The sequence below is a fragment of the Aethalodelphis obliquidens genome, unplaced genomic scaffold, assembly GCF_003676395.1.
Source record: "Aethalodelphis obliquidens isolate GAN/ISIS:26980383/991018 unplaced genomic scaffold, ASM367639v1 scaffold2, whole genome shotgun sequence".
NCBI lineage: Eukaryota > Metazoa > Chordata > Mammalia > Artiodactyla > Delphinidae > Aethalodelphis > Aethalodelphis obliquidens.
The window spans coordinates 94332251-94359041 of NW_020837946.1; the positions used below are offsets into that span (position 1 = coordinate 94332251).

A 26791-nucleotide genomic window follows, 5' to 3' on the forward strand; every position below is an offset into this window, starting at 1 on the left:
ATAGCGAGAAAGCAGCAGAGCAAATTCAAATCTAGATCCTTCAACAACTTTTTACCTTTTTGACAAAAACGGAAGATGACAATTTTAAAGGATGCTCTTGAGCTCTTAAGACAATGACCAAAAGGAGCTCAATGGAAACACCAGCCTTTTCATCAGTTGCTTAAAACCAGCTAACCTAAAACAAAATCCCAGGACTGAATGTATGTCTGCATTAGACCTTTCCTGAAGCTGAGTAAAGTGTCATACCATTTTCATTTTGTGGCCTGGAGAACAAACTAATTAATTCTTCCAACTGAATCAGGGTAAATGAAAGTTGCCATCAGTGTCACTATTTAGCAGTCTCTCTCCCCTCTGCCTTTTAAGGTCCCTGCTCATTTACAAGGTTGCTCTAAGCACTTGGAAAATACAAGATGCTGAGCCATTATCATTTTGTTCATTTACATTTATGGAGGGTTACTTAATTTTATGAGTAAGGCGTTTTGTGATTCATTATTCCCCCTCTGAATGTTCCATTCGTCCTTGTTAATTTCTTGAGAACCGTGTGATCTGAGCTATCGTATATCAATCAGTATATTTACTGGAGTATAGTCTGTAAAAGTAATGAAAATCTTATTAAATATAAGACGTTGTTTCAGAGCGGCTGTTAACTCTCCTAGAAGAACACAAGTTCTCTTTACGGAAAAGGAAACCCTGGAGTCACAGAATTTCTAAAGGTTTACAAAATGTCAGAATAATGATTAAGAACCGGGCTTCCCTGGTGGCGCAGTGGTTGAGAGTCCGCCTGCCGATGCAGGGGACGCGGGTTCGTGCCCCGGTCCGGGAAGATCCCACATGCCGCGGAGCGGCTGGGCCCGTGAGCCATGGCCGCTGAGCCTGCGCGTCCGGAGCCTGTGCTCCGCCACGGGAGAGGCCACAGCAGTGAGAGGCCCGCGTACCGCAAAAAAAAAGAACCTACTAATATGTTTCCCAATATAAAGAGAGAAGTCCAAATTATATTACATTTAAAGTGTAACTTGAACCAACCACATTATACTTAAGGCATACGGAACTTCTCTTGAGTGTGTACACTGTGGTTTTAAAAATGGGTCCAATGCAAAAACAAAAACAAAGCTTTTTGTTTTCTAAATACAAAGAAAAATTTAGACTTCTCTTCAAATGAAGGCAAAGAAGAGACATAGATGCAATTTACATGGACCCATTTACATGGATCTATTGCTGCTTAGCTCAAAAGATTAGCAAGGGCACAAGAAGATAGCTACGTAATTATATACGCTTTGGTTAAAATTCTTCTATTTGCTGAGGAAAAAAAGAAAAAGGATACTTCCTAGGGATTCTTGACCCTTAGAAATCTGTACAAGTGTTGATAGCTCTTTCCCAATTAAAAGCATCTTTGATCAGGGGGATTCTGTGAGCCGAAAGAGCAGAGTGGGGCGGCCCACCTGCCTGTGAGGTCAGGTTCACTGGCTCCCCTCAAAGCTGTGTCATGTCACTGGCTATCAGCCTGCTCCTGCTCTCTGCACCGTCTCCAGCGGAGAAGGAAATGGACATCAGATGGACCCTGCCCTCCTGCATAAAGTAAAGTGACCTGCTTGGGGTTTCCCTCCAACGCATCAACATTCATGCTTCCCCAACTCAAAACCCGACTCTTCTTTTCCTCTAAAGGACAGCTCCCCCACTATCCCCTTCTAGCTAACCCAGCACATCCTCCGCCGGGCACCGCTCCAAGTTAACTTCCCCTGCTTAATGTACTCAGCTCTTTCCTTATGCATGCCCGTTGATTAGACATCGCTCTTATCACACTTCCATATCAAAATCTGAGCTCCTGGGAAACAGGAAATGTGTCTTGATAAGTTCCCCCAAGGCAGTGACTTAGTACCACAGGCCCTGCGGGGATACAATGAACATCTGTCAGCTGACCTCTGCATCCCAGCCCTCCCACAGGAGCCCAGGACTGATGGAGTCACTTGTGGGAGGTCACTTGCTGAGCAGCTGTTGAAAGCCTCCCCCAGTGCCATTCTAACCGGAGTCTCATTCCAGCACTGGTGGGACCAGCTGAAAGGACAGGAGGAACCAAATGCCTGGGCGGCAGCTCCAACACCTATTCCCTTTTGATGCCATGAAGAATGAAAACCCTCTATCACCTCAACAAAAAGCAAATTACTAAAGAATCACAACCGACAGCATGAACATACTTTTCTCAACAATTTCATACTGGCTGATCTGATCTATGTAACATTACATCATTCACTGGGAAAGGGTTAGATTGTGTTTAAGAGGGTCTTAAATTTTTTTCAGGAAAAAGTACTCAGTTGTAATACAGTGTTATCAAAATCTTCAGAATTATCAAAATTGAAATTATTATCTAATTCTAGTGATCAAGAAGGTACCAAGTCAGTCCAAAATACTTTTGATGAATCATTTCCCAAAGTCTTGTATATAGAAACTGCAATAAGAAAACTGATGGGTTTCTTTGCTTTTCATGCATTAGTAAGTCAGACAGAGAAAGGCAAATACCATGTGATACCACTAATATGTGGAATCTAAAAAAATGATACAAATGAACTTATTTACAAAACAGAAAAAGACTCATAGACATAGAAAACAAACTTATGATTACCGAAGGGGAAAGGGTGGGGTAGGGGGAGGGATAAATTAGGAATTTGGGAATAATGTATACCTACTACTATATATAAAATGGATAAAAAAACAAGGACCTACTGTATAGCACAGGGAACTATACTCAATATTTTGTAATAACCTATATGGGAAAAGAATCTGAAAAAGAAAAAATATATACATGAAACTGAATCACTTTGCTGTACACCTGAAAGTAATACAACATTGTATATCAACGATACTTCAATAAAAAATCATTTTTAAAAAGCCCTTAGCACACAGTAAGTGCTCCAATACATGTTAATTAAGATGGTTATTATCATGGGAAACCAGAAAAAAAAATCATGAGGGAAAAATCATCATTAGAATATCACTGTAACAACGGTTGCAAGACAGATCCACTGATACATGGTAAAAATAAATGGGCAAAAGTTGGAGGAGAACGAGGGTATTTGCATGGTCTCAAAGTACTTCCCCCAATATAGAGAAAAACAGTAACTTTAAGGTGGAGAAACCTGGCAAACACGACCTTAACCAAGTGATCAAGGTTACATCACCAAGTAATAAGACATTGGTATCACGCACCCCCTGACATGATACACTGAGGCCACATGACTTCTGTGGGATTCTTGCCAAAAATGTGTAACCTCAAACTAATCAGGAGAAAACACCAGTCAAATCCAAATGGAGGGACAGTGTACAGAACAACTGACTGGTACCCTTTCAAAATGTCAAGGTCATGAATGACAGTGAAAGACTGAAGAATTGGCACAGATTGGAGAAGACTAAAGACACATGACAGGTAAAGGCCATGTGGGAGGCTGGACCAGAAAAAGGATGTTAGTGGAAAAACTGGTGAAATCCAAATAGAGTCTGTAGTTTAGATAATATTACGGTACCAATGTTAACTTCTTGGTTTTGACAATTACACCGTGGTTTTATAATATGTTACCATTAGCAGAAGCTGCATGAAGCATATAACCAAACCTTGTAATCTTTCTGCAGCTTTTCTTTAAGACTAATATTATTTCAAAATAAATAAAAAGCAAGTTCCAGCAATTCCACTCATAGGTATATATACCACAAAGAACTGAAAGCAAGGACTCAAACAGATACTTGTACACCCATGTTTGTAGCCGCACTTTTCGTAATAGACAAGAAATGGAAACAATCCAAGTGTCGACGAACAGAGGAACGGATAAACAAAACGTGGGCTTATTCATACGATGAAATATTCTTCAGCCTTAAAAAGGAAAGGTTCTGACACATGTAACATGAACGAACCTTGAAAACATGCTTAGTGAAATAAGCTGGTCACGAACACTGTACGATGACACTTACGTTAGGCACCGAGAATAGGTAAATTTCTATAGACAGAAAGTAGAGTAGTGGTTACCTTTCTATTCAGGGCTGGAGCAGGGGAGAACGGAGAGTTACTGTTAATGTACAGAGCTTCTGTTTGGAACAATACATCTATGAGAGTGGACAGTGGCGATGATTGCACAATATTGTGAACGTACTGAATGCCAGTGGACTGTACACTCAAAAAAGGTTAAAATCATCGTTTCTCACTGTGTATAATTTATCACAAAAAAACATCGAAAATTACAAATAATTATCCAATTTAGGCGGATGTAGAACTTCAGAGATTTCCTACTTTCAAACGTAACACAGGAATGATTTATTAGCCCACATTTCCTACCCAGAGCTCCGAAGTTTCAAAGTCAGTCGCACGCTAAAGCACAGATGCCTAAGTTGAGCCATTCTCACTGCTGGGGAGCATCCTTTCAAACCTTTGCAAAGAGTAAGTTCTTGGGTACCAGACTGAAGGTTCCTGATCTGTGTTCTGGTACCTGCCCCACAGGACGGGAAGTCCAAACACTGTGTGCATTAAGTGTTGCTGAGGAATGACCGCCCGCCCCCCAAAATGAAGAACTCAAATTTACAATACCAGCAGAAGGAAAAAGCAAGCGTGAGCGCACACACACGCACACGCCTCGTTAACCTTTGTCAGAGGTTATCTGGGCCATAGGTTCATCTTTTTCAGGATCATCTGTGGTCTTGCTGATCTTCTTCCATCTCCTTTGGCCCTCTCACCAGTGATGGGGTGGGTCAACGAAAAGAACTCTCAGAACGATCAACTCTATTAACTGGTAAGTTCTCTGACTGAAAGGTAAAGAATAATCACGGAAAATGTGTTTTATATACTATTTGGGGAAGGGGGGAATGGGGTCAGGAGAACTGACCCAGAAAGGTTTAAAAGTAGCAGAGGTGGGCTTCCCTGGTGGCGCAGTGGTTCAGAGTCTGCCTGCCGATGCAGGCGACGCGGGTTCGTGCCCCGGTCCGGGAAGATCCCACATGCCGCAGAGCGGCTGGGTCCATGGGCCATGGCCGCTCAGCCTGCGCGTCCGGAGCCTGTGCTCCGCAACGGGAGAGGCCACAACAGTGAGAGGCCCGTGTACGGCAAAAAAAAAAAAAAAAAAAAAAAAAAAGTAGCAGAGGTGAAAAATGCATGCTTTAGAAACATGTCCCGGGAGGGCTGCCCAGCAGTGTCCTCCCCAGCAGACGGTCCCAAATGACAAGGGCACTGGGACAAATCGACACTTAGAGGCTTCCTCCTTGAAAGCAGCCCGGAGAGCCACTTACGAACTGTGCAGAAATAAATAAGAAATAATAAGAAATCAATCTTATGGGTTCTTGCACACACGTGTTTCTAACCAGATATAGAAACACCCAGCCTGGTCACTCACATGCTCTAAATGACTTTGGTTTATGGTCCCAAATAGAATCCAACTGCCTTCAATGGTGATTCATCACCTACTGTGGATTTTCGAGAGGACCTCCAAAGGCAATCCCAATAAGCCTTCTGCAAATGGTTCGAGCGACGGCAGGACTGCTTCCCAGGACGGCACCCTGCTGACAGTCGGCTAAAATACCAGGCATACTATTCAGTCACCCCGATACGTCTTTCTTCTCAAGGATGATGATTCTTCAAGGAAGGAGCCCACGGCCCACTTTTTATTCCCCAAAGCTCCTCACAGGGAGTAGGTTCTTTAAAAATACCTGTTAACCCCTTGATTTTCTTTTTATTCCATAAACTCTAATCGTCCACAAGATCAGAGTTCAGCTAATTGGAAGACCGGCGATATCTGTTCAAATTAGGATGGAGATAGGGTAGGGCGAAAAGACCCCGTACTTTGTAGAACGGAAATAGATCGAAATCCTGGCTCTGCCACTACTTAGTGAGGGGATGTAATCAAGTCATCCATCTCTCTGAGCCCCTGCACACCCTCCCCCTTCCACCCAACTAAGTGAAATGAAGTTGACAATACCTACCGTCCAAGGCTCTGAGGTTCAAATGGGCTCCTAGCACTCAATAAATAGCTACCATTCCTATGAGTGAAAGTAGAATGAGTTTTACAGATGCTTACCTCTCTCAGAGTTGGCTTGCCAATGAAAAAGTCTGTGTTTTTGCTGCTTTTGGGTGGGTTGAACTTGGGATTCAGAAAAGCACATCCATTTGCGATGGCCTCCAAGGGAGCCGGGCCTTCATAAGGGAACCCAAGTCCAACAAACAGCTGTAAGACAGAGAAGCACACCACATGTAAACACATCAATCAGACTGGCGTCCCTGGCTCATGGGGGTCTCTTCTGGGCTCCATTCCTGTGCTGATGCCTCTGAGACTCTGGAAAGTTCCCAGGCCCTGGTTGGGGGTGGATAAATGAGAAGCCAGTTTACACTAGGACCTGAAAAACATGACCAGGGACCTTGAAGGGCCCAGGAAGCTGCTCAGGTCATTATGAATTTCCCTCCTTTGTAAAAAAGTAAAGCAGTAAGTGTCAGGGTGGGCAGCTGAAGGGGTAGGGGGGTGGAGGTACTCACAGAATAAAAACAACAACAAAACCCAAGACCCAACAATAATCTTTCTGTAACTTACCAGGAGACATGACTGCAAAAACACTTGCTTAACTAAACAGAAGGTTTCTTCATTGAACCAAAGGAACAACAGGCCCTTTCAGTGATGCTGGGCAGAGGGACAGAAAGGTCGCTCGGCGGTTTGATTACAGTTCACATGGAGCTGCATTAAAATGATGGTAGGTCAGCAAACATGGGTTTTCATAATGGGGTTTTCGCTGGGGGACACCAGCATCTTGGGTTTTATTTTCCCCTCAATGTGGGGAGAGGGTGTAGAGCTGTAACTGGGCAAGCCTTTCCCACCCCAGCAAGTAAACCACGAGTTGTCCCCACGGCAGACAAGAGATGGCAGCAAAAACACATCTCAGAGTCCTCACAGGGACCACGGCTGAGAGCCGCTGTGACAAAGGGGACTCCCTGCAGTCAGTGGCACTGACTCCTGGGTCCAGAAATGAAACATGATCTCATAGAAAGGCATCCTTGCGTACCCTCCCCTCGGGGTATTTCACACCACTGGACGCTGTGGGTCCTGATGGGCTTGGTCCAAGTCTAGGCTTGGTGACGTGTGAGATCTCCCTACCCACATGAAGGAGCAAATGCTGAAATCTCTCCCGTCTCCCAGGCCCATCAAGTGGCAAAGGATAACTGGGTCCCAGGGTGTCCTTTTCTTCTGCCATCATGTTGGGGAACATCCCCACGGCCATGCCCCGAGAGTGAAGGATGCTGCTGAACTGGATACGGCTAGATGCTCGAGTCTCCTTTCCCGGGCCCTCTCCCCAGTAATCCTGTCTCTGCAGCTGCTTTAATTGAATGATGATTTGGAATATTTCTGCCTAGACAGCCCTGAGTCTAACCCAGGCAGCACTGGAAGATGCAACCCGTATGTGCTGGGCACTCAATTCCAGGGCTGGACATGCAGTGTGGCCCATGTTAGGCATATTGAAGAGTCATGAAGCCCCCGCAGGGAATTTTCTGGGGCAAGAAACTAAAATCTCAGGTTTTCTGGAGAGATGCCCTATCCTATAACTGTATGTTCTTCTGCACAGAACAGGGTACTTAACCTTTTTATTGTTTGGGAAGAATAACCTTTCATATCCTGTAAACCTTGAGATGACCCTCAGGGGCGTCCACAGAGGAGGGAACTGTGGAAGAAAAGCTTTGAGAAGCCAGCCGAGCTCTCACTGCTGGCTGGGTCATTTCTCCTGGAGCAGAAGAACAGGAGACACAGGGGTGAGGGAAAATGTGGTAGCAGAAGAGCTTGGAAGCCGTCTTCCACGAGGGCATGAAGAAATAGTCCCAAGACATCCCAGCTTTGTTAAATACGAAGAACCCAGGGTTACTATCCTTGAGGCTTTTGATCTCTGTGATCTGCCACCCCCAGCAGATTTGGGGGAGGAGGTGTTGGCTCTCCAGGGAAAAGAGGACCTCTGTCAGGCCGTGGCTGGGCTCAGGAAAGCACAGGACTTCCAGATCCTGGAAGATGCAGACAGGGGTCTCCGTGGGTTTAACCAGGGGCCCACAGTGTTTTCTGACCTCTGAAAACCAGGGCCTGCCATGAAGTGTTGATACCTTCATCAACACTAAATTACAAAGAATAACTTTGGAGGAAATGTAGGAAGCACAATGGTTGTCTATTTAAATAGAAAATCCTGGGAAAAAAAATTTAATTAGCTCCTTCAGGCCCACCAATCTGAACCCATTAATTAAAAGGATTTGAGGCTGTTGCTTAATGGACTTGAATGTGACCTAGGTTTAATTATATGTGAATAACGACTTGCACCCCCTCTTCTGCCCTGCTGGCATCCGAATATCTCAGTACACATAAACACTTCAGGCTAACTCTCCGAAGCCTCGCCATTTCAGAAAGAAGATAAAGCAAATATCACACAATTTCTTGGCAATGAGTCTTCTCGTCACACTCATTAGGATCGCAGGAAGCGCATTACTTGGAAACACCAAAGTAACAGTCCTTTGTCACTTCTGTCAATAAGCAACCTTCCTTCTTGCTTCCCGTGTACTCACTACCTGTGACATTATAATGGAGCAGATGTATTAAGGTCAAATAGCACACTTGAGGTTTGAATGACAACAGGATAGGCAGAGAGTTCATCGCCACCAAAGGGTATTCCATGAACTTTTGAGTGCTGACGGCCTTGCCACACACTGGTACCTTAACCACACTAAATTGCTTTTCCCCTAATTCCCCACTCCCCCCATCATTCTGCTCGCTTACAGATTTCCTTAGCATGGGGGCAAGAGAGACACTGCAAGAATTCATTCAAGTGCAGAGGCTTAACTCCTCAGGAGGACACAGCATATTTTATTGATACTTCGTCTGGCTTTCAGAAGCCTAGAATGTAATGAGGATCTTCCAGACGACGGGACATCTCCATGGCTGCAGCTCTGACTCCATCAACGAGCATTTCTAAATAGAGCTTTAAATTACATGCTCTAAAATTTAACTTTTGAACTAACACTAAGGAAGAGAGAACAGATGAAGCTCCAGGATTGGGAAGTCCCTACATGTCGACAAAGAGTTTATTAGCTAAACCACTCAGATTTTCACTCTGGGTGAAAGGAGAAGCAAAATTGTTTTAAACCCCTAAGCGGAGTAGTTCACAAAGAATCCTTTAAAGGCGGATAAAGGTAGTTCTGAGATCAGGACAATGTGGTGATTAAGAGCATAAGCTCTGGAGTCAGGCTGACCAGGTTTCCAACCCTGACTGCATCATTTCCTAGCTCTGTAACTGTGGGAAATTGTTATATGCTTCTCTCTATGGAGTATCTGAGGTCCACTGATAATGCATTCTGTCTAGCTATGGGCCTTAGTCAAGGCAACACAAGCTCTCTAAACCTGTCGTTTCATGTGTAAAGTGGTGAAAGTAATCGTGCTTTATTTCACGGGGCTGCTCTGAGGATTCAAGGAGATATTTCATGGAAAGGATGTATTCCAGGGTTTGGCACTTAGTAAATGTTCGCTAAACGCTAGTCCAAGTTCAAACCCAGGTTCAACTTTACGTGCAGCACATACACGACCTTTTGTTGTCTAGCTGGAGTTTGCTGTGCAGGAGTTGTGGTTGTGGGGTTTCACGAGAGGTTCAGCACTGCTTACGTGTATTTATGAGTTCTCTGTGTTTCATAAAGTACCTGGATTAAAAACAGGGAGAGGCATCCATCAGAAGACAGAGAGGACACAGTTTACAGTGACTGCCTCAAGCAAAGGCCAGTCCCATGAGCCACATGCTACGGCTAAGCCTTACTTGTTTATTCTTCATGTAATGATTGGGAATCATTACATTTTTGATAACAGGTATCCCTTTTATATCTTTAAAAGGAATCCACACAAGGCTTCATATGGAGAAAATCTATTTTCTTGATAGGTGATGCTTTTGTGTAGCCGGCAGGGTCCCCTCTCTGGACATCTGTCTTCCCTTTTGTACCCAACGCTGATGGAAGAGAAAACAGTGCCCCAAATCTCTCCCATATATGTTTGGCTACACCCTCTCCTGGGCTCCATAAGCCCCTCACCTACCCTACCTGAAGACTGTCTCCTAAAGGTCCAGGAGGGCAAGGGAGACAAAGACAATGATACTTGCCAAGCACATTTAAGCACCCCAGGGTAGTCAGTATCGGCCACTAAATCAAAGGTCATTTCCTGGAGACCAGCTCACTGGGTAGACTCCCAGACTATGCCCACCATGTAAGTGGCCTTCCAGAAACAAAACAAAAAACCCAACAACAACATCGAGATCACAAGTCCCTGCCCTTCGGTCATGTGGAAGCCCCAGCACAAAATCCAATGCATTGCAATTTGCATTGAGAAAGCATGTTACCCTGAAGATGGAGAGGAAGAGAACATTCAGATACATGTACAGCTGTAGATGCCGACCATCTTCAGCTGTGCCAGCATGCAATGTCTGCTACGAAGAGGCAGCTCAGGTGCACCTCCTCGCAGGAGCTGTCCCGGGCCGCCACTCTCACCCCAATGGCTCACCAGGCCTACCCCTCAGCTCCTGACGGTGCGGAGGCATCACAGGCCTGGCTCACCACCGCAGTTAAGATGTGCTCTAACGGTACCGAGGTCAGAGGACTTTAGTGATGAAGAGAGAATTCATGGAAAGGGCTTAACACAGGGAAGGGTTAGAGAGATGGTCGTTACCGTTGCAGTGAAACCCCACGGTCGTGCCCCGTGATAATATGAATGGGTTGTGTGTATTTGGGTGTCAGGAGGTGCCTTTGTTCTTGAAACCTCATTCGGAGAGGTTAATAAATCCTAGGTCCATACGTTCTACATTCTATATACATATGTGGGAGGGGAGGGGGGAGGATGGAGTGTGTGTGCATGTGTAAGTGTATGCTAATTCGTTTCCATCTAGTTGGAATGCGAATGGCTTTTGGGACCTGTCACCAGGATGAAACCTGCTTGACTGCCTGAGGTTGACTACTGGAGGACCCGAAGTAGACACGGAAGACGGCTTGCTCCAGCAGTAAGCTCGCTCTTGGGCTCTCTCTCACAGGGCCTGAGGATGTGGGCAACACCACGGAGAGGCAAGCACGGGCTATCAGAAGGACAGTGTCCCTTGGTGGGGAGATCTTGGAGATCTAGGCACATGATTCAGGAGAAAAGCAAGAAATCACTCCTAGGGGCATGGCCCCAAGATCCCAGATGGCCAGTGGATTTCTTCTGGACTCCTTCCTTCATTCTTCATCCGGTTATCTGAAGGCCTCTGCAAGCCAGGCCCTGAGAAGGTAACTGTCAACAGAATAAGCAGAGCCCCTGGGTTCTCATGGAGCTGCACGAGGGTCCGGTCCACTGGTGGTGGATGCCTTGGTCCCTGGGTTCTCATGGAGCTGCACGAGGGTCCGGTCCACTGGTGGTGGATGCCTTGGTCCCTGGGTTTCTGACAGAGCTTGGGCAACCGCATCCAAGCTTGTGGGAAGAGCCACGGTTGATAGGGGAGGTCAGACCCGAGGATGGAATGGAACAGGGACAGTGGTACATACTGCCTACCTTCCAACCCTGCCCGGGCTTCTAGGCGAGTACCGCAGCTAAGCTGCTGAGCTGACGTGGGAGGGAAACAGGGCCGCCATGCCCCCTCCAAGGGCTGGAGGGGGAAACGGCCAGAGTTGTGGGCAGAAAAGGTGTGTGGCAACAGCAGGGGCAGCAGTTGCTTCTTCCTCTGCTTTCCCACAGCCAGATTTGTTCTCAACTCTCACTGTCAGAAAGGGAGGTACCCGTCTGGGCTCACTCCAAATGCTCCTCCAAGCCAGTGTGGGATGCGGATGCCCCAGTCTGTAAGGAAATTCCCCTGGTGAGACTGGGGGAAGTGGGCACAGGGAGGGGAAAATTAGGAAGGAGAAGAAAGAAATCACATTAAGAAAGATGGGGACTGAAGCCAAAAATAAAAACACGCCACCCCAGTTCAGTCCTTATTTGCTGGCTTAAATTGCTCTCCTGGAGTTTGCTGGCCCAGATGGCTCATCTCTGGTCTTTTGATAAATAACGAATTCATCCACATTTATGTGCCTATTAGAAGAGTCTTCTACATTCAGCAACTTCCCAGCTCCTGAGCCCCGACTTGAGGGTTACACTGAATCCCTCCCATCTCCATTAGGCTCTGTGAGCCCTTCGTGAGGGCCCCTCCTCGCACGCAGGGACACAATTCTGCTGAGGAGACAGTTTTCTGGACTTGGTGCAGAGATTCAAAGATGGCTCATAAAGAAAAACAATAAGTCAAAAGCTGGTTATGCATCAATCATTTCAGTATGTCTCTAGACCTTGAGGGGCACCCGACTCGCTTCCCTCTCCCGTAACGAGTCTGAGGAACGTGCACATCCCATTCATTCCACACACATTTGCTTGTCTGCATCCCCAGTTCTGCACTTCCAATGTGGATTGGAATAAATCACTTTTAAATTGCTCAGAGACACCGAGGAAGGAGTTAGAGGCAGAAAGGGTTATAAATGCAAAGCCTGACTAGTCTTTAGTGTCATTATTCCAAAGCCCAAGATTCATTCATTTCAGTGCTGCCGCTGTGTTCTGGGTAGAAGGGGAGCCTCAGCAACACACCGCCTCATTTTCATCATATTTGCCGACCGTTTTAGCCGTAATTCCACTCGGAGTCCTTTACCTATATTCTAGTCCTCTGAACAGGAAATACAAAATGGGATCAGCGACATCCTCTGAAAGTACCAGTTTTTCAAGGATAAAGAGATGACCCTTACACTCAAAAAAAAAAAAATTCCAGCTGTAATCCTTGGGTAATCTCAGGCAATCTCCGACCTCAAGGCCTGGGCCTTCCAGGCCTCTTCTCTGTTGCTCTCCACACATCAGGGACCTTAGCTTCGGCCTATCTCCCATTCTCTGACAGAGTAAGTGGACGGTCTGTAAGTAAGTGTTCTTTTAAGATTTGTAAGGCTGAGTAAGACATTCACACAGCTGGGTTAATAGAAGCGTATGGGACAGTGATGACAGAGAAGCAGCGTTGCCAACTGTAATTTTAAAGGAGCTTGAGTTTTTCCCACAATCTGATGTGGGGAAAAGTAAAATGAAGCAAAAATAGCACTACGGGTAAAGAGCCTGGACTTTCGGGCTTCCCTGGTGGCGCAGTGGTTGAGAGTCCGCCTGCCAATGCAGGGGACACGGGTTCGTGCCCCGGTCCGGGAAGATCCCACATGCCGCGGAGCGGCTGGGCCCGTGAGCCATGGCCGCTGGGCCTGCGCATCCGGAGCCTGTGCTCCGCAACGGGAGAGGCCCCAACAGTGAGAAGCCCGCGTATCGCCCCCCCAAAAAAAAAAAGAGCCTGGACTTTCTAATGATTCTAAAATGTCCTCCTAAGACAGAAGGTGAACGGAAAGCAAACAGTGCAAACCAGGGAGCACTGGTGATGGCCACCGTCATCAGACTGCAGATGACCTTGTAAGGAAATCAAATCTTAATGCAACAAACTTTCTCTCCTTTGGCCAAGGAGAGAAATTTATCAAGTGAATTTATTCATGGCATCACACACATGACTTGGGAGGTAGAAATGATCAAATGCATTTACCTATGGAGAAACTGAGGCAGAAAGGAGATGCAGATTCTTTGGGCTTGTGACTATCCACTGAATGTTCTTAAGTTTGTATGTTTATTCATGAGGCTGGTACGTCGAGGGCCTAGCAGAGCTTTCACTTGCAATAAAAAAATCGCGAGTCAGAGTTACCTCCAGGGTGACCTCAGTGACAATGGACAAGCCCAACTCTCTAGTCTATTTCCTCCCGTTTAGAATAAAGTCAACAGTAATACCTGCCCTGCCTACCTCTGAAGGCTGTGGTGAGAAGTACACAGGACAGCATCTACGAATATGCTTTCCCACACTGAAGTATCACACACACTGATCAGAAATGCTACGATGCCACAGAAGCTCATCCGCTCGGCCCCTCCCCTCTACCTGGACAATGAAAATGCAGTCAGGACCAGAGCCGAACAATTCACTACTGATAATGCAGGGCAGGGATCGTGCTTGCTTTCTTTGCCCCTGTATCCCTTGCACGATGCCTGGCACATAGGAGCTGCTCGAGACGTATTTGTAAAATTCACACATAAGAGCTTATTAATAAACATGAATTTTCATGATACGTATTACAATCCTCTTTGCTTATCTAAATAACTTACTGAAGTCTGATATATCTGTCTAATACCTGTGATGTTATCGTGTTCAATACCATAACCCTTTTAATGGATTGCAGTATTTTACCTAAAGAACGTGCAGCCTTTAGAGGCAGGAATCAGGAATCTATGCGATAAACATGTGAAAAGGTGCTCTGCCTCACTCACAGAGAAAGGTAACAAGCACTGACTGACAGACTGTATGATATCTGTGGAGCCATTTTGGCTATAACCTTTAAAACTAAAAACGTATATATCCTTTAGCCCAGCTACTTCTGATACGGAAAGATTTTTAAGATATATACGTTTAAGTTTTTTAAAAAAGAGCTTATTAATAAACATGAGGGATACATCAACGTGCCAGCCAACCCTTCAAGGCCCAACACGGATCTATTTGCAGGTCCCCTAACCTCACCGGGTTCGTCCATGTCAGAATTATAGACAGGCCAGAGACCACTGGGTGGACGCCCCCAGGGTGTGAAAACACCAGGCTCATCATGCTACTGAAATGACCGTCCATCAGCTGCTCCTACCCACCTGCCCACACCACGCGGCCTGAATTCTACATCTGTGACATTCAGACCCTCAGCCCCTCATCAAATTTTATCTTCCACTATTTCCCGACACACAGACTCGCTGGATTGGTCTCTTGGCTCTCCTGGGTGTGTCATCTCCACCTCTACCACCTGACTCACTGCCGTCTGTGCCAAATGCCAGGTGCATGCACACCCACATCCTTCACCTCTCACAGCTCTCACAATGCCATCCTTGCTCCCTGAGCCCCCGAGGACTCTTCCCTTGTCTGAACTTCTCCAGTGTCCAGTACAAATATTTTGAACAAGCAGGTGTGATGAAAAGCTAGTTGGGGGACGGGTTCCTTGAACAGGGGGGATTGGAGAGGTGCAGGAGTTAAGTGGCCCCAGGCTTGCTGGGAAAGCTGCTGCTCTCTGAGAACGTCTGATACCCTACTTTTCCTGTTTGCCTCCATGTCCCCAGCCCCTCACCTGATGCTTCTTGGCACAAAGCAGGTCCTCAGTAAATAAGTTTTTTCACAATTTGCTAACTTTTAAGCTACAGCTAGTCTAAAACCACTGCCCAGCAATGACCTGAAGATCAATGGTACCACTGAAAAGAAAGCACCGAAGATTCTGATCCCATTTGCAATGGCAAGAGAAACAAACCTCCGCACAACAATACTGATGCATTTTTACAAAACTACAAAAAACTTACCTTGGTTTCTCGGAGAAGAAACTGCAAGTCCCGTCCACTGAGGATCCCGTGGTTTTTCACGTAACTGGGAATGTTCTTTGTGCTGGAGCCGTAAACAGTCGCATGCACTTCCATGTATGTGTGAATGATGTCCAAGTAGAGCTTCTTATTCTAAAGAGGGGACACAAGGAGAAGGTATTTCTTTTTTCGTTCTCATAAAAACCTGCCTCATAGCTGGAGGCCACAGAGGCAGGAGCTCTTAACGTGGAGATTGCATGAATTTGGCAACCCCATTCCTAAAACTTCTTTCAAAAGTAATCTGACTGGATTTTGAGGGTAAAAACAGTCACGGGGATACTGTACAATTCTGCAAGAAGAAACGTATCCTATAGCGACATACTACTGAATAGTAACGATGGCTCAAGACCAATTGTTTTGAAGTACTGTCCTAGCCTTGTAAATTACCGGGGACCCAACACTTTGCTTTTGGCTTGTCCTCCTTGTGGGGGAGTAAGTTTGGGGAAGGAGAGCTCAGAGAAGGCAGTCAGCTGGATTGGAATATTTATCTGGAGACGCTAAACTGTCCCCGAGGAACGCAAACATCCCCAGCTCTTGCCAGTATTTCTAGTGATGATTAACTCATGTTGTCAGAACTGGATCCCACCTAATTCGGATCATGGGGGGATGAGAGTTTCCCACAATATACACTGATTGACTCAGCAGATGCAGAGATGATGAGAATATCCAGGTAGACAAAAGTGGAAAAAATGTTAAATGGAAACTTTGATGAGCCCTGAAACATTCAAGAGTAGTTTTACTTTTCTTAGAAGCAAAACAAAACCTCTCCTCTGTGTTGGTAGGAACTGAATTTCGAGGCACATCTTCTAAATCAAAACCACCTGCAAGTAGGAAGCAAACTCCCTTTCCCTTCCTCTTCATGTTTCCGTGTGACTAAGTCACACAAGCTGGATTTTGTGGGTTGTCTTTTGGGGTTTTTTTCCTGGACATTTGAAAGATTCAAGTGCTGTAATGTTTTCCAGTTGTATAAAAGTGGGACAGGGTTCTTCCCATTTGAAGCCTGTTTTCACACACTCCAGGAAAGTGTAATAATCGCCGGTTTTGTGACTTAAGACCGCAAGGGACACGGGGGTGTGGCATCAGCAGCCACAGAGCACATGATGGGCTCTGAAGAGAGGAGGGTCAGCAACACCCCTGGGGTGCGGGGCCCTCGCTCTGACCTGCTAGGACAGCTCCAGGCATCCTGAGCCCGGTTCAGGGTCTACCGTCTGCCTACATCTCGCAGGTGAGAATACTACAAAGCACTCAACTTTGGGGGATACACGTTTCAAATCCTGTAACCGAAGTCTTCACGACTGGAAAAACAGTACAGTCCACATTCTCCATTTTATGCACTGAAAGATTCTGTTTTGTTTGCAAGCAATGAAGTCCACCCCTGCACCCTACTGTGTGAATAAAATGAACATTCCGAATCAAAGTCTAATTTCATGCCACGTTCGGCGTGGCTGGAAGATGCTAGGTTCATTACCTCAGAGATGTATACCCTTCCATTCGTGCAGAGGTGACTAGGAACAGTTTATAAACCATGACTCCCATTCAGCTTGAGCCAAATTGAGGATCATCTTCCTGCTGTGAGTTAACTCACAGCAGTGAGGGGGTCTATGACACAGTTTTTGTGCTAGAGGGACCTGATTACTCCTGAGCCCACAAACCCCCTTTCCCAGGGGCTCTACCTCCACCCCAGCCCCTGGTAGGTAGGCAAGGGTTTCTGTAACCCTGCCCACCCCCCTGCCACTCCTGACCGGCCCAGGGTGTGTCTGACCTGAGGGGAACCCATCCCCAGGCTGGCCAGCAGCCTGGGACAGAGTGGCCGGGCTCAGGACAATGAGCTGTGCTGGTCAGACCCTCTCTCAGGAGCTCAGAGTCCTGCTCACAGAGAGATGACTGACAGACGGCTGGGGTTGTGGAGCAAAAAGGTCATGCGGTGTTGGAGTCCGGGCAGTTATGGACCAGATGCAAGTTCTGGGGAAGTCAGATGACAGTCTTGGGGGTGAGGGCGAGAAGAGAACCAGGTAAGAGCTGAAAGGAGGAGAGGGAGACAAAGATGCATAATGGGTAATAAGAGGGACCTGGAGTGACTGCGACCTAGACATTCCCCCGTGAGTGTGATAGAAAGAGAGCAGGGGTGGGGAGGGAGGAGGGGAAAAGGAGGGGGGAGGGAGAGAGGGAGGGCAAGGGGGAGGAGGAGAGAGAAAGGGGGAGGGGGAAAGAGGAGGGGGAGGGGGAAAGGGGAGGGGAAAGAGGAAGGGAAGGGGAGAGGAGGGGAGGGGGAAAGAGGAGGGGAGGGGGAAAGAGGAGGGGAGGGGGAAAGAGGAGGGGAGGGGGAAAGAGGAGGGGAGGGGGAGAGGAGGGGAGGGGGAAAGGAGGGGAGGGGGAGAGGAGGGGAGGGGGAAAGGAGGGGAGGGGGAGAGGAGGGGAGGGGGAAAGGAGGGGAGGGGGAAAGAGGAGGGGAGGGGAAAGAGGAGGGGAGGGGGAAAGAGGAGGGGAGGGGGAGAGGAGGGGAGGGGGAAGAGGAGGGGAGGGGGAAAGAGGAGGGGAGGGGAAAGAGGAGGGGGAAAGAAGAGGAGGAGGGAGAGCGATGGGGAGGGGGAGACAGACTGATGAGGGGGGAGGGAGGGGGAGGAGAGAGTTAGAAGAGGGGATGGAAAGAAAGGTAAGAGGAGGAGGATGAAGGGAGAGGAAGAGAGGAGAGAGTGAGAAAAGAAAGCAGAGAGACAGAAGGGAGAAAAGCAGGGCCCAGAGGTGCTTCTGGGTCCCACCCCATCAGCCCGAGAGTCTGTCTGGACCCTTAGAATAATACCAGCTGCCCAAACTCCCCCCCCCCCACACACACACACTCTTCTGTCTGGGCCCCTCTGGCTGGATCCCTCCCATCTAAAGGGAGGCCTGTCAGGATGTCATTCAGGGCTTTCGGCAGGGACGAGGCTGGGGGCAGGCATCTTTTCTTTAATAAAGCAAATAGAGACATTTCCCTGTGAAAAACCAGCTGCTAACTAGTCAGGATGGACCAATAGCCCCTGAACCGGGTCCGCAGTGAGCGACAAGGGAGAACAGTGAACGATCACCCAGGTCCTAACCTGGAGATGAATGCTCACGGCAGACAAACTCGAGGTTAGGATTCCCACACCAAATGCCTGGGAAGACGCATGTCCTGCCATCCATCCCAGAAAAGGCTGGGGCTCCTTGAAGTTTAACAAGGGGGCAAGTTCAGGCGAAGAGAAAGAAGTCTATGCCAAGGCTGGTAAAGTCTATGAACTTATTAACAAGAAGGCACGGTAAAGTCTGAAAGCAGAAATTCCATTCAGAGAGGATTTCTGTAATTTCATGAAGGAGGAAATCACAACAGGCTATTAGAGGGAAAAAGAAATGGTTCAGATATAACCCTAACCTTTCAAGATGACATGACAATGAAGTGATTCCACCTCAGGTCTCTTGTTGCCACTTGTCAGAATTCTGAAGAAACCTGGCCAGGGTGATTCCCCAGGGTGATTCCAGGGAGGAGCCGCCCCCTTCCTTCCCAAAGTGAATGCTCACCGGATGAGAAGGGAACCCAAAGAGGCATCGCCAGCTCCAAACCACTGCCTGAATTTCACAAAGTCCAACTGCCTCCTGAACCTCCCCTCCTGGGTTGCCACGGACACTTCCACGCCTTAACAGGTCATTCAGTGCCTTACTTTCCTAGACCAGAAACCCTACCCCCAGGCTCCCGATCTCAGTGATTGGCATTCGTCTCCTAGCCAGGTACCAGAATCACACTTGGCATTCCACACATCAAATTAGTCACAGAGCCCTGCTGATTCTGCCTCTGTAATATCCAATTGTCTCCTCCTCTCCAGGCTTTGATCCTTGATCACCTGGACTGCGTCAGGATGAACACAACCAGCATCTTAACAATCTGCCTGCAGCTCAAAAAGTTGAGCAACTAGTCCATGGTTTCTACAAGTGAGCAGCAGTGCTGGGACGGATTGCAAAAGAATCTGTATGGCTCGATGCCATTTTTTAACCATGCAAAGCAGTAGTAGTCCATGTTAGGCATATCAACAATATTTTTACATATGGGCATTTGGAGTTAACTACAAAAATATGCATGGGGATGACAGATACAATTTCCAGCTATTGATCACTGAGAAGGGAAGGGAGGGTCTGGGGAGGCGGCTGGCGCTTTCATGATATTTGAACAATATCATTTTTCTCTTAAGAAAACAATTGGACAATATCAACATCTACACATCTGGGTGGTGGGCATATTTGATATATTTCACAACTGAAATATAAAAATTAAAATACATGCAACCAAGAAAGAACAGAAACCAGTCGGTATGACACCAAAGCTTGCACCACTGCCATCTCACTGGAGGACCTAGTTTTTGCCAAAAAGAGGTTCAAAGGATCTCTGTCTCTCCTCAATGGAAAATGCTATCTTTTGTGTTTAAGAAATAAGGATAAATTAGGAGTTTGGGATTAACATATACACACTACTGTATATAAAATAGACCTACTATACACGAGGACCTACTATATAGCACAGGAAACTCTACTCGGTATTCTATAATAACCTATACGGGAAAAGAATCTGAAAAAAGAATAGATATATGTATATGTATAGCTGAATCACTTGGCTGTACACCTGAAACTATCACAACACTGTGAATCAACTATACTCCAATATAAAATAAAAATTAAGAAAAAAAAAAAAGAAAGAGAAGGCGCTGCAGTTTTGTAAATTAATCATGGTCCTGGCCTGCCTTTCCCCACCCACGGGAAGGCCCCCAGTGGGAGGGGTGTGTGTGCAACAGGGACCACTCCCCTCCTGATTTTGGACATCCAGGCCCACGGTCAAGGTGACAGCCCGGAACTGGGGGTCCCACTGATCCAAGAACTGGACCAATACCACTCTCCAGAAAGCTTTCCTCCTCTGACTTAACAGACCAAGGTCAGAGAAAATCGTCTCCACCATAAACCGCATCACCTACAAATTTGTTGAGACACAGTCCAAAAGGGCTTGCAGGGACTCACCACGTCGCGGCATGCCACCACCCCTGTCTTGGGGGTGAGGTGTGCCTCCAGAAGGTCCCAGCTAGCAGCCTGCAGCCCCTCAGTGCTCTCGGTCTTCAGTTCAATTTAAATTCCCATTAAATACAACCAATCAAACGGATTAAAATTTCAATCTACCTAAACTCATTAGGAGGCAGGGGATGGGAAGATGCTAAGGAAAAGGAGAGAGCATGCTGAGGCCAACGAGCAGGGCTTTCAGTGTGTAGCTGGCGGCAGCTCTGTTTGTAGAACCGGTCGTAAGATATTCAGAGCTTGAATCGAGAGCTTTAGGAAAACAATTCAATCTAAAGCAACACTCGCGTGCGTCCTTAGCAGGGGGGAGAGGTAGAAGGCAGAACCGCACAATCTGGAGCCCTTTTCTTTTCCAGCTGGTGAATCAGGGGTACAGGAAGGCTCTCTGGCGAATGGTAGCGTTCTGAGCTTTGGGTTGCAGTGGACCTTATGTACTTTTCTCCCCATCAGCACCCTTGCTCCCCATGGCAGATATGCACATCCCTTCTCCTGGACCCTCTTTCCCCTCATCCACATGGCACCTTGTGGCCTCCCATTTAAAAAATAATAATTCTGCTGCCCTGCACAGAGTTAGTTGGTCCATGGAGAGCACCTGGTAAGTGCTAAGCCAGTGGGCGTCCTTCCCAGGAAGGGCTGAATGGGTGTGAAGGGCCAATCGCTCTCCAGAGCCACAGCAGTGAGCTGGAAACCAGGCTGCTGAAGCCAGCATCAGTCCTGGTGCATGAAGGTCAGGCTCCAGACAGAGAAAAAGGAAGTCGTCACAAAGAGAAAGTCACGTGTGAGAGGGTGCATGTCCCAGCAGGGTATTGGTCCACTGTTCCAGTGACATCTCTGCCCAGGGCATGCCTGCCCTTCCCTGGGTTCTGAGAGTCCCCCAGTCCTAAGCTAGGAAAGCTGGGCTTCTGCCGTTTCAGCAGAAAGAATCCTGACAAGTACACTTGTGACCAGATTCTTTATTTTGAGCATCATGGATTTTTAACCATTTTTATAGTAGCTTCCTCTCCTTCCCTGGCAAATACAGGAATTGGCTTATTCCAGGACTTTATGAATGAATCTACAATGATGAATCATATATTTTCCTTAGGAAACCACAGGCCGTAGAGTATGCCTCACCCCACACTAGCCATGGAAGCCCTTACTGATTGCTGTGATGTTTCTCCCCGAAAGGCTGGGGCTGGGCTTGCTGACTCTACAGAATGAAGATCTTGGACATCTTTCTCTACTCCGGCCTCCTCCATTCACTCTGGCATCCACCCACTCCTGCTTGGACTGCTGTCCTCCTCTCTGAGCGGAGCTTCCTGTCTGAATGGTGACGGCCCTTACGAGCCTTCTCAGATTCCTCGGCCTGCCTGCTTTTCTTTCTCTTTCTCAGCTGGTGCTCACACAAGCCAGGCTCCCCTCTGCTGTCAGACTGGGAAGAAGTTACCCCAGGGTTGAGGGGTATGGTTGGGGGGGGGGATCTCCATCCCCAAACAGCACCCCAGATGTATGGGACGCCAGTGACGGGAACCAGTGCCAAAGAGAAGGAAACAGGAGGGAGCCTCTTTTCTCTCCTCTACAGACTATGCCAAGGTAGAGTCAGTCCCTCCTTGCAAACCTTCCAGGGGGTCCAGAGTGCCCAGCGCCCGTGCTGCTGTGTCTGTGTGGCTTCTGGTGCAGCAGGAGCCAGCCTGGATCCATCTGGTACTTCACCTGGCCCCTTCCCTTCATCCTTACAGCCCTGGGCTTGCACCTCCTTCCCCAACAAGTAGTAATATATCAATCTTTGTCTCAGTCCCCCTTTCTAGAAGCTCTGGGCTAAGACACTATTTCTAGGATCTCGGTCCTTCAATCCACCGTCCCCAGTGCCACAGTTTCCAAAACTGAAGATTTAGTTCCCCTCTATAAAAGTTTTCAAAGGCTCCTCATGGCAATGAGAGACCACTTCCCCAACTGCACACACGAGGATCTTCACAACCATGGGCTGCTACAGGCTCTCCAGCTTCACCTCCGGCCATGCCCTCTCCTCCTTTGCTTAAGGTCCCCCTACAACTTAACTCCATATTCCCGAACATCTCCTGCTCTCTCGCATGTGTCTGGCCTGCCATTGCATCGTCTTCCCCTGAGACGCCCTTCTTTCCTCCTTCCTTTTCTCTCCTGAATGGACTCCTTCCCCCTCATCCTTTACAAGTCGGCGTTCCTGAGCTCACCCAGGGGAAGTCAGCTACCACCTCCTGTGTAGCCTTGGTATCTTCCTGCTTGGCCCCTTTGGGCTGCGCTGTCACTCTATGTGTCCACGCAATGGGACTGTGAACTTCTGAAGGTCAGGACATCGTAGGTTCTGTGACTGCAGAGACCTGGCACAGAGCAGGTGCTCGGTAAGCCCACACTGGCTGCATGAAGGAGACTTAAGAGGGCGCACGAACAACAAGGCATTTACAGGAAAAGATGTCTCGGGCATGGCCCATCTCCTCCCACCTACTGTAGTCTCGCCCACCTTCCCACCCTGTTTCAGGAGCCAAGTTCTTCCACATAAAAACCTGCTCCCAGCAAATGAGCTTAAGGTCCGTGACTTTACCTAAGGATGTATTTGAATCAAAACAAAATAAATCAGAGAGTTGCAAACCTTAAAAGATATATTTCATGGTTGATTCATCTTCCTTTCAACATAGCTACCAAGTATAAGGTTCTCTCTTGAGTTGTGAGGTCAAAGAAAGGGAGGGAGCAGGAGAGGGACAAAAAGAAACTACCTCGGGCTTCCCTGGTGGCGCAGTGGTTGAGAGTCCGCCTGCCGATGCAGGGGACACGGGTTCGTGCCCCGGTCCGGGAAGATCCCACATGCTGCGGAACGGCTGGGCCCGTGAGCCATGGCCGCTGAGCCTGTGGGTCCAGAGCCTGTGCTCCGCAACGGGAGAGGCCACAACAGTGAGATGCCCGCGTACCGCAAAAAAAAAAAAAACTACCTCACCTGCCCGCTCCTGAAGTCGAAAATTCAACAAAGATGAAAAATGCTTTTATTCCAAGATTAGAAGTCAAGTTCTAAAAGCAAATCTCTGTGAATTTCAGCAGTGAAGCAGAAACAATTTACATTACACAATAATTTCAAGTCTTTGCAGTCCCTGGCTCATTTATTTCAAGTAGCCTCCCAAGGTTAAGGTGGGTGTGTGTGGGTCCTTGCTCTGTCCCACTCAGGCCTCGTAGGGCTCTGCAAGACTCCAGGAAGCTAAGATTCTTAAAGCCTACCCACCCCTCACTCCTTCTCCCCCCAAATCCTTAACTCACTAGGACACAAGATGGTGCTCAATAATTACAGGGGGAATAATAACAAGAGGAAACTTGCTCTCGTCTCCAGCCTGGCCGGCAGTCCAGCTATGGGCCCACGGGCAATAAAAAGGAGGGACTCTGCTTCTTTTTGCTGTATTGGGCTCCACATTTACTTTTTCTTAGCAGATTTTTTATTTTATATTGGACTACAGTTGATTTACAATGTTGTGTTAGTTTCAGGTGTACAGCAAAGTGATTCCGTTATACATATACATGTATCTATTCTTTTTCAAATTCCTTTCCCATGCAGGTTATTACAGAATACTGAGCAGAGGTCCCTGTGCTGTACAGTAGGTCCTTGTTGGTTATCTATTTTCAATAGACACTTATTCTTGACTGGACCTCACCTGGTATAAATTACAACTCATCTAGAGCAGTGGGTGAATAGTTATTCGTAGGTAAGGCTGCCCTCAATGATGAAAGGAGTGGTTCTAGAGCCTACCTACCTTTGTGTTTGGGATGGAGGACAAAAGAAAAGAGTGAGTGAAAAGGAAAGAATCTTCAAGAGCCCTTGACTCATTATTCTCCACTGTCTGGTCAGGTGAAGATTTTGGTCTCTGGCCTAAAGAAAGGAACTGGGAGATTTCTGAGGCTAAATACATGAGTAATGCGGAAAGAGCCACCAGCCCTGTTTCTGCAACTTGAAGGATGTACAAACAGGGGATAATACCGCTTCCCAGTTCTATTAGACACTGACTATCTGTGCTGAGCTAGAAACGGGAATAATGACATGTATGTAAAAACTGTTTAAATATATACTCTTAGTTTAAAACACAGAGGGCTAATACTGCCCTGGGCCATCAAATGGGACAACCTAGTGATGAGTCCGGGGACGGCTAGAGCCTTCGAGTCACTGCCCAGCGGCCCCCCTCCAGACCCTGCCCTCAGAACCAGCTGTTTAATTAGTGTGCTTCCCCGGTCCCAGCACTTTCAGGTCTCCGGGATCTCTCTGCCTTAGCACTGGAGCTTCCCGCTACTTAACGAATGCCTTTTAAAGGGCCCTGGGGATGTGCCAGCCAGTTTGTAAAAACAAGAAGCCCTTTGACACGACCTCCTTTCTGCTTTGAGACGGGCAGGAGGTCTTCAAATTGTAAAGCTGGCTGGTCTCCTCACCAACGCAGACGCAGTCGCTTAGGGATAATGTTACCCCTCACTCTGCTCCAGCCTGAAAGCCACAAAGCCCCCCCGACTATGCGATTGTGCTCAGAAAACAGGCTGAAAGGTTGAAAACAGACCACTGCGGCCTAAATGTGTAACCAGGCTCTTTCAGGAGCTCCGCTAATCGGTCTGTCTGGGCAGTAATCACAGAAACAGACTGTCCCGTGACAAAGAGAGAGCTGTCACGATGGAAGGTTAGAAAACCAAGAGGTTGCCTGGAAATCGGAAGCTGCATTTTCTATAGAACCTCCACAGGGTCAGTGACTTGTGGATGGAACGGACTTGACCTGAGAGACTCATCCACTCCTGAAAAAGTGGAGGAGATGATATTCTGATGGGCTTTGGCCCGCGCCCTGCAATCGGATGCTGTCTGATGGCAAAGGCAACCTGGCCGCTGTGCAGGAGTGTCCTGTGCGTCTCCAGGGAAGGCTTCTGGAGCACTGGGGCTGGGCACCACCTCGGCACAGCAGCAGGACAGCCGTGGAAGGTGGGACAGTGTGCATATGGGCTTGCTTCGCCCCTTATACCAAGGCCCCAGAGGCCAGCAATCAAACATGGGTACCAAGTGCCCCCCAAGTGAGCAGCCAGCCCACGTCCCCACACCCCAAGAGGGAAGGAGGGAGGCCGTCCTGGGGGAAGCCGGGGGCTGTTCCCCTCTGCTACCTAACCAGGTAAGAAGGGCCTCCAGGGGACCACTTGCGGAGCTTCACGTGCACTCCCAGGAATTTCTGAGGCACACAGATCAGTGCCAGACCCGAGCCCTGCAACGCCTCATGGGTGGAGACCGGGGTCAACAGGATGCCCTGAAGGAGGAGTCGTGAGCAGGGCCTGCTCTGGCATCTCCCTGAGCTCCTAGAATTTCTCAAAGGAATGGATGCCGGTTTCTCTTGGTGCAGGTGTGGACCCCACAGAAGGGCACCCGACTAAGTCCTACTGGGAAGGGATCTGTGTGTGCAAGGGGCCACGGGGAGTGTGGGCTACTAGAAACTGGTACCAAGAGGAAGCCACTCGACCAGTCTGAGGTGGCATCGCCTGTGATAAGGGAACGTATTACTGTTGATGAGTGATCTGTGGGAAGAGGGGGACCCCAAGGACCCACAGTAGTCCTGCCAGAGAGAAGGTCCAGCATCAGACACCTGCTGGGACTAGGTAGCATTCATACTGGATGGTGCCAGTAAGAGCTCACCTGCCCTCTCCCCACATCGGCCCTCTACCCACTGTACCTGTTGGGAGAAATAGCAGCTGGTTTGGGAGGTGGGAGGACGGTGGGGAGGGTAAGAAGGTGCCCTACAAGTTGGGGAAACAAAGATGCCACACCTGCCACCTCCCCTTCAGGCTTCCCAGGCGAAGCTGCACTTAGAGGCAGGAGGGAAGGAGCTTAACTTGAAATGATGTTCAGAGTTTCAAGTATTAAACTAAAGTGGATACTTCCATTACTGCACTTGGGATTGTTCTTGGGACTAAAACAGAAAGGATTTTGATTATTTGAGAGTTGCAAGGACCTGCCAAAATTGGATCCGAGGGGCAGAAAAGACAGTACAGTTCAAGGGAGAAGAGTTTTTCTTGCTTGTATTTTACGGGGTCCCACGCTTTCAACTTAATGGTTACATATATAAGGTGATTTTAGGTGAAATATGGATAAAAATGTTTAACAGCTGTAAATCTATTTATATGTGGTTTAGAAACACCTAAGTAACATATCCACGTGATTTCATAGACAATAATCACTTAGGACAAAGCTAAAGTAATTATTTTAAAAGTGAGTTCATTTAAAATATTCAGTTAGGGCTTTCCTG

General features: G+C 47.7%; 1 protein-coding gene across 4 annotated transcripts in view; it reads right to left on the reverse strand.

The window, feature by feature from the left end:
• MGAT5 (alpha-1,6-mannosylglycoprotein 6-beta-N-acetylglucosaminyltransferase) overlaps positions 1–26791 on the reverse strand; it is a 366943-nt gene that overhangs the window by 34565 nt on the left and 305587 nt on the right. For all 4 annotated transcript variants that reach the window (XM_027077962.1, XM_027132531.1, XM_027132535.1 and 1 more), the window contains exons 13-14: positions 15411–15560; positions 6048–6194 (exon numbers count right to left, since the gene is read on the reverse strand). In XM_027077962.1, coding sequence (XP_026933763.1) covers positions 6048–6194; positions 15411–15560 — 297 coding nt within the window. The remainder of the gene's footprint in view (positions 1–6047; positions 6195–15410; positions 15561–26791) is intronic.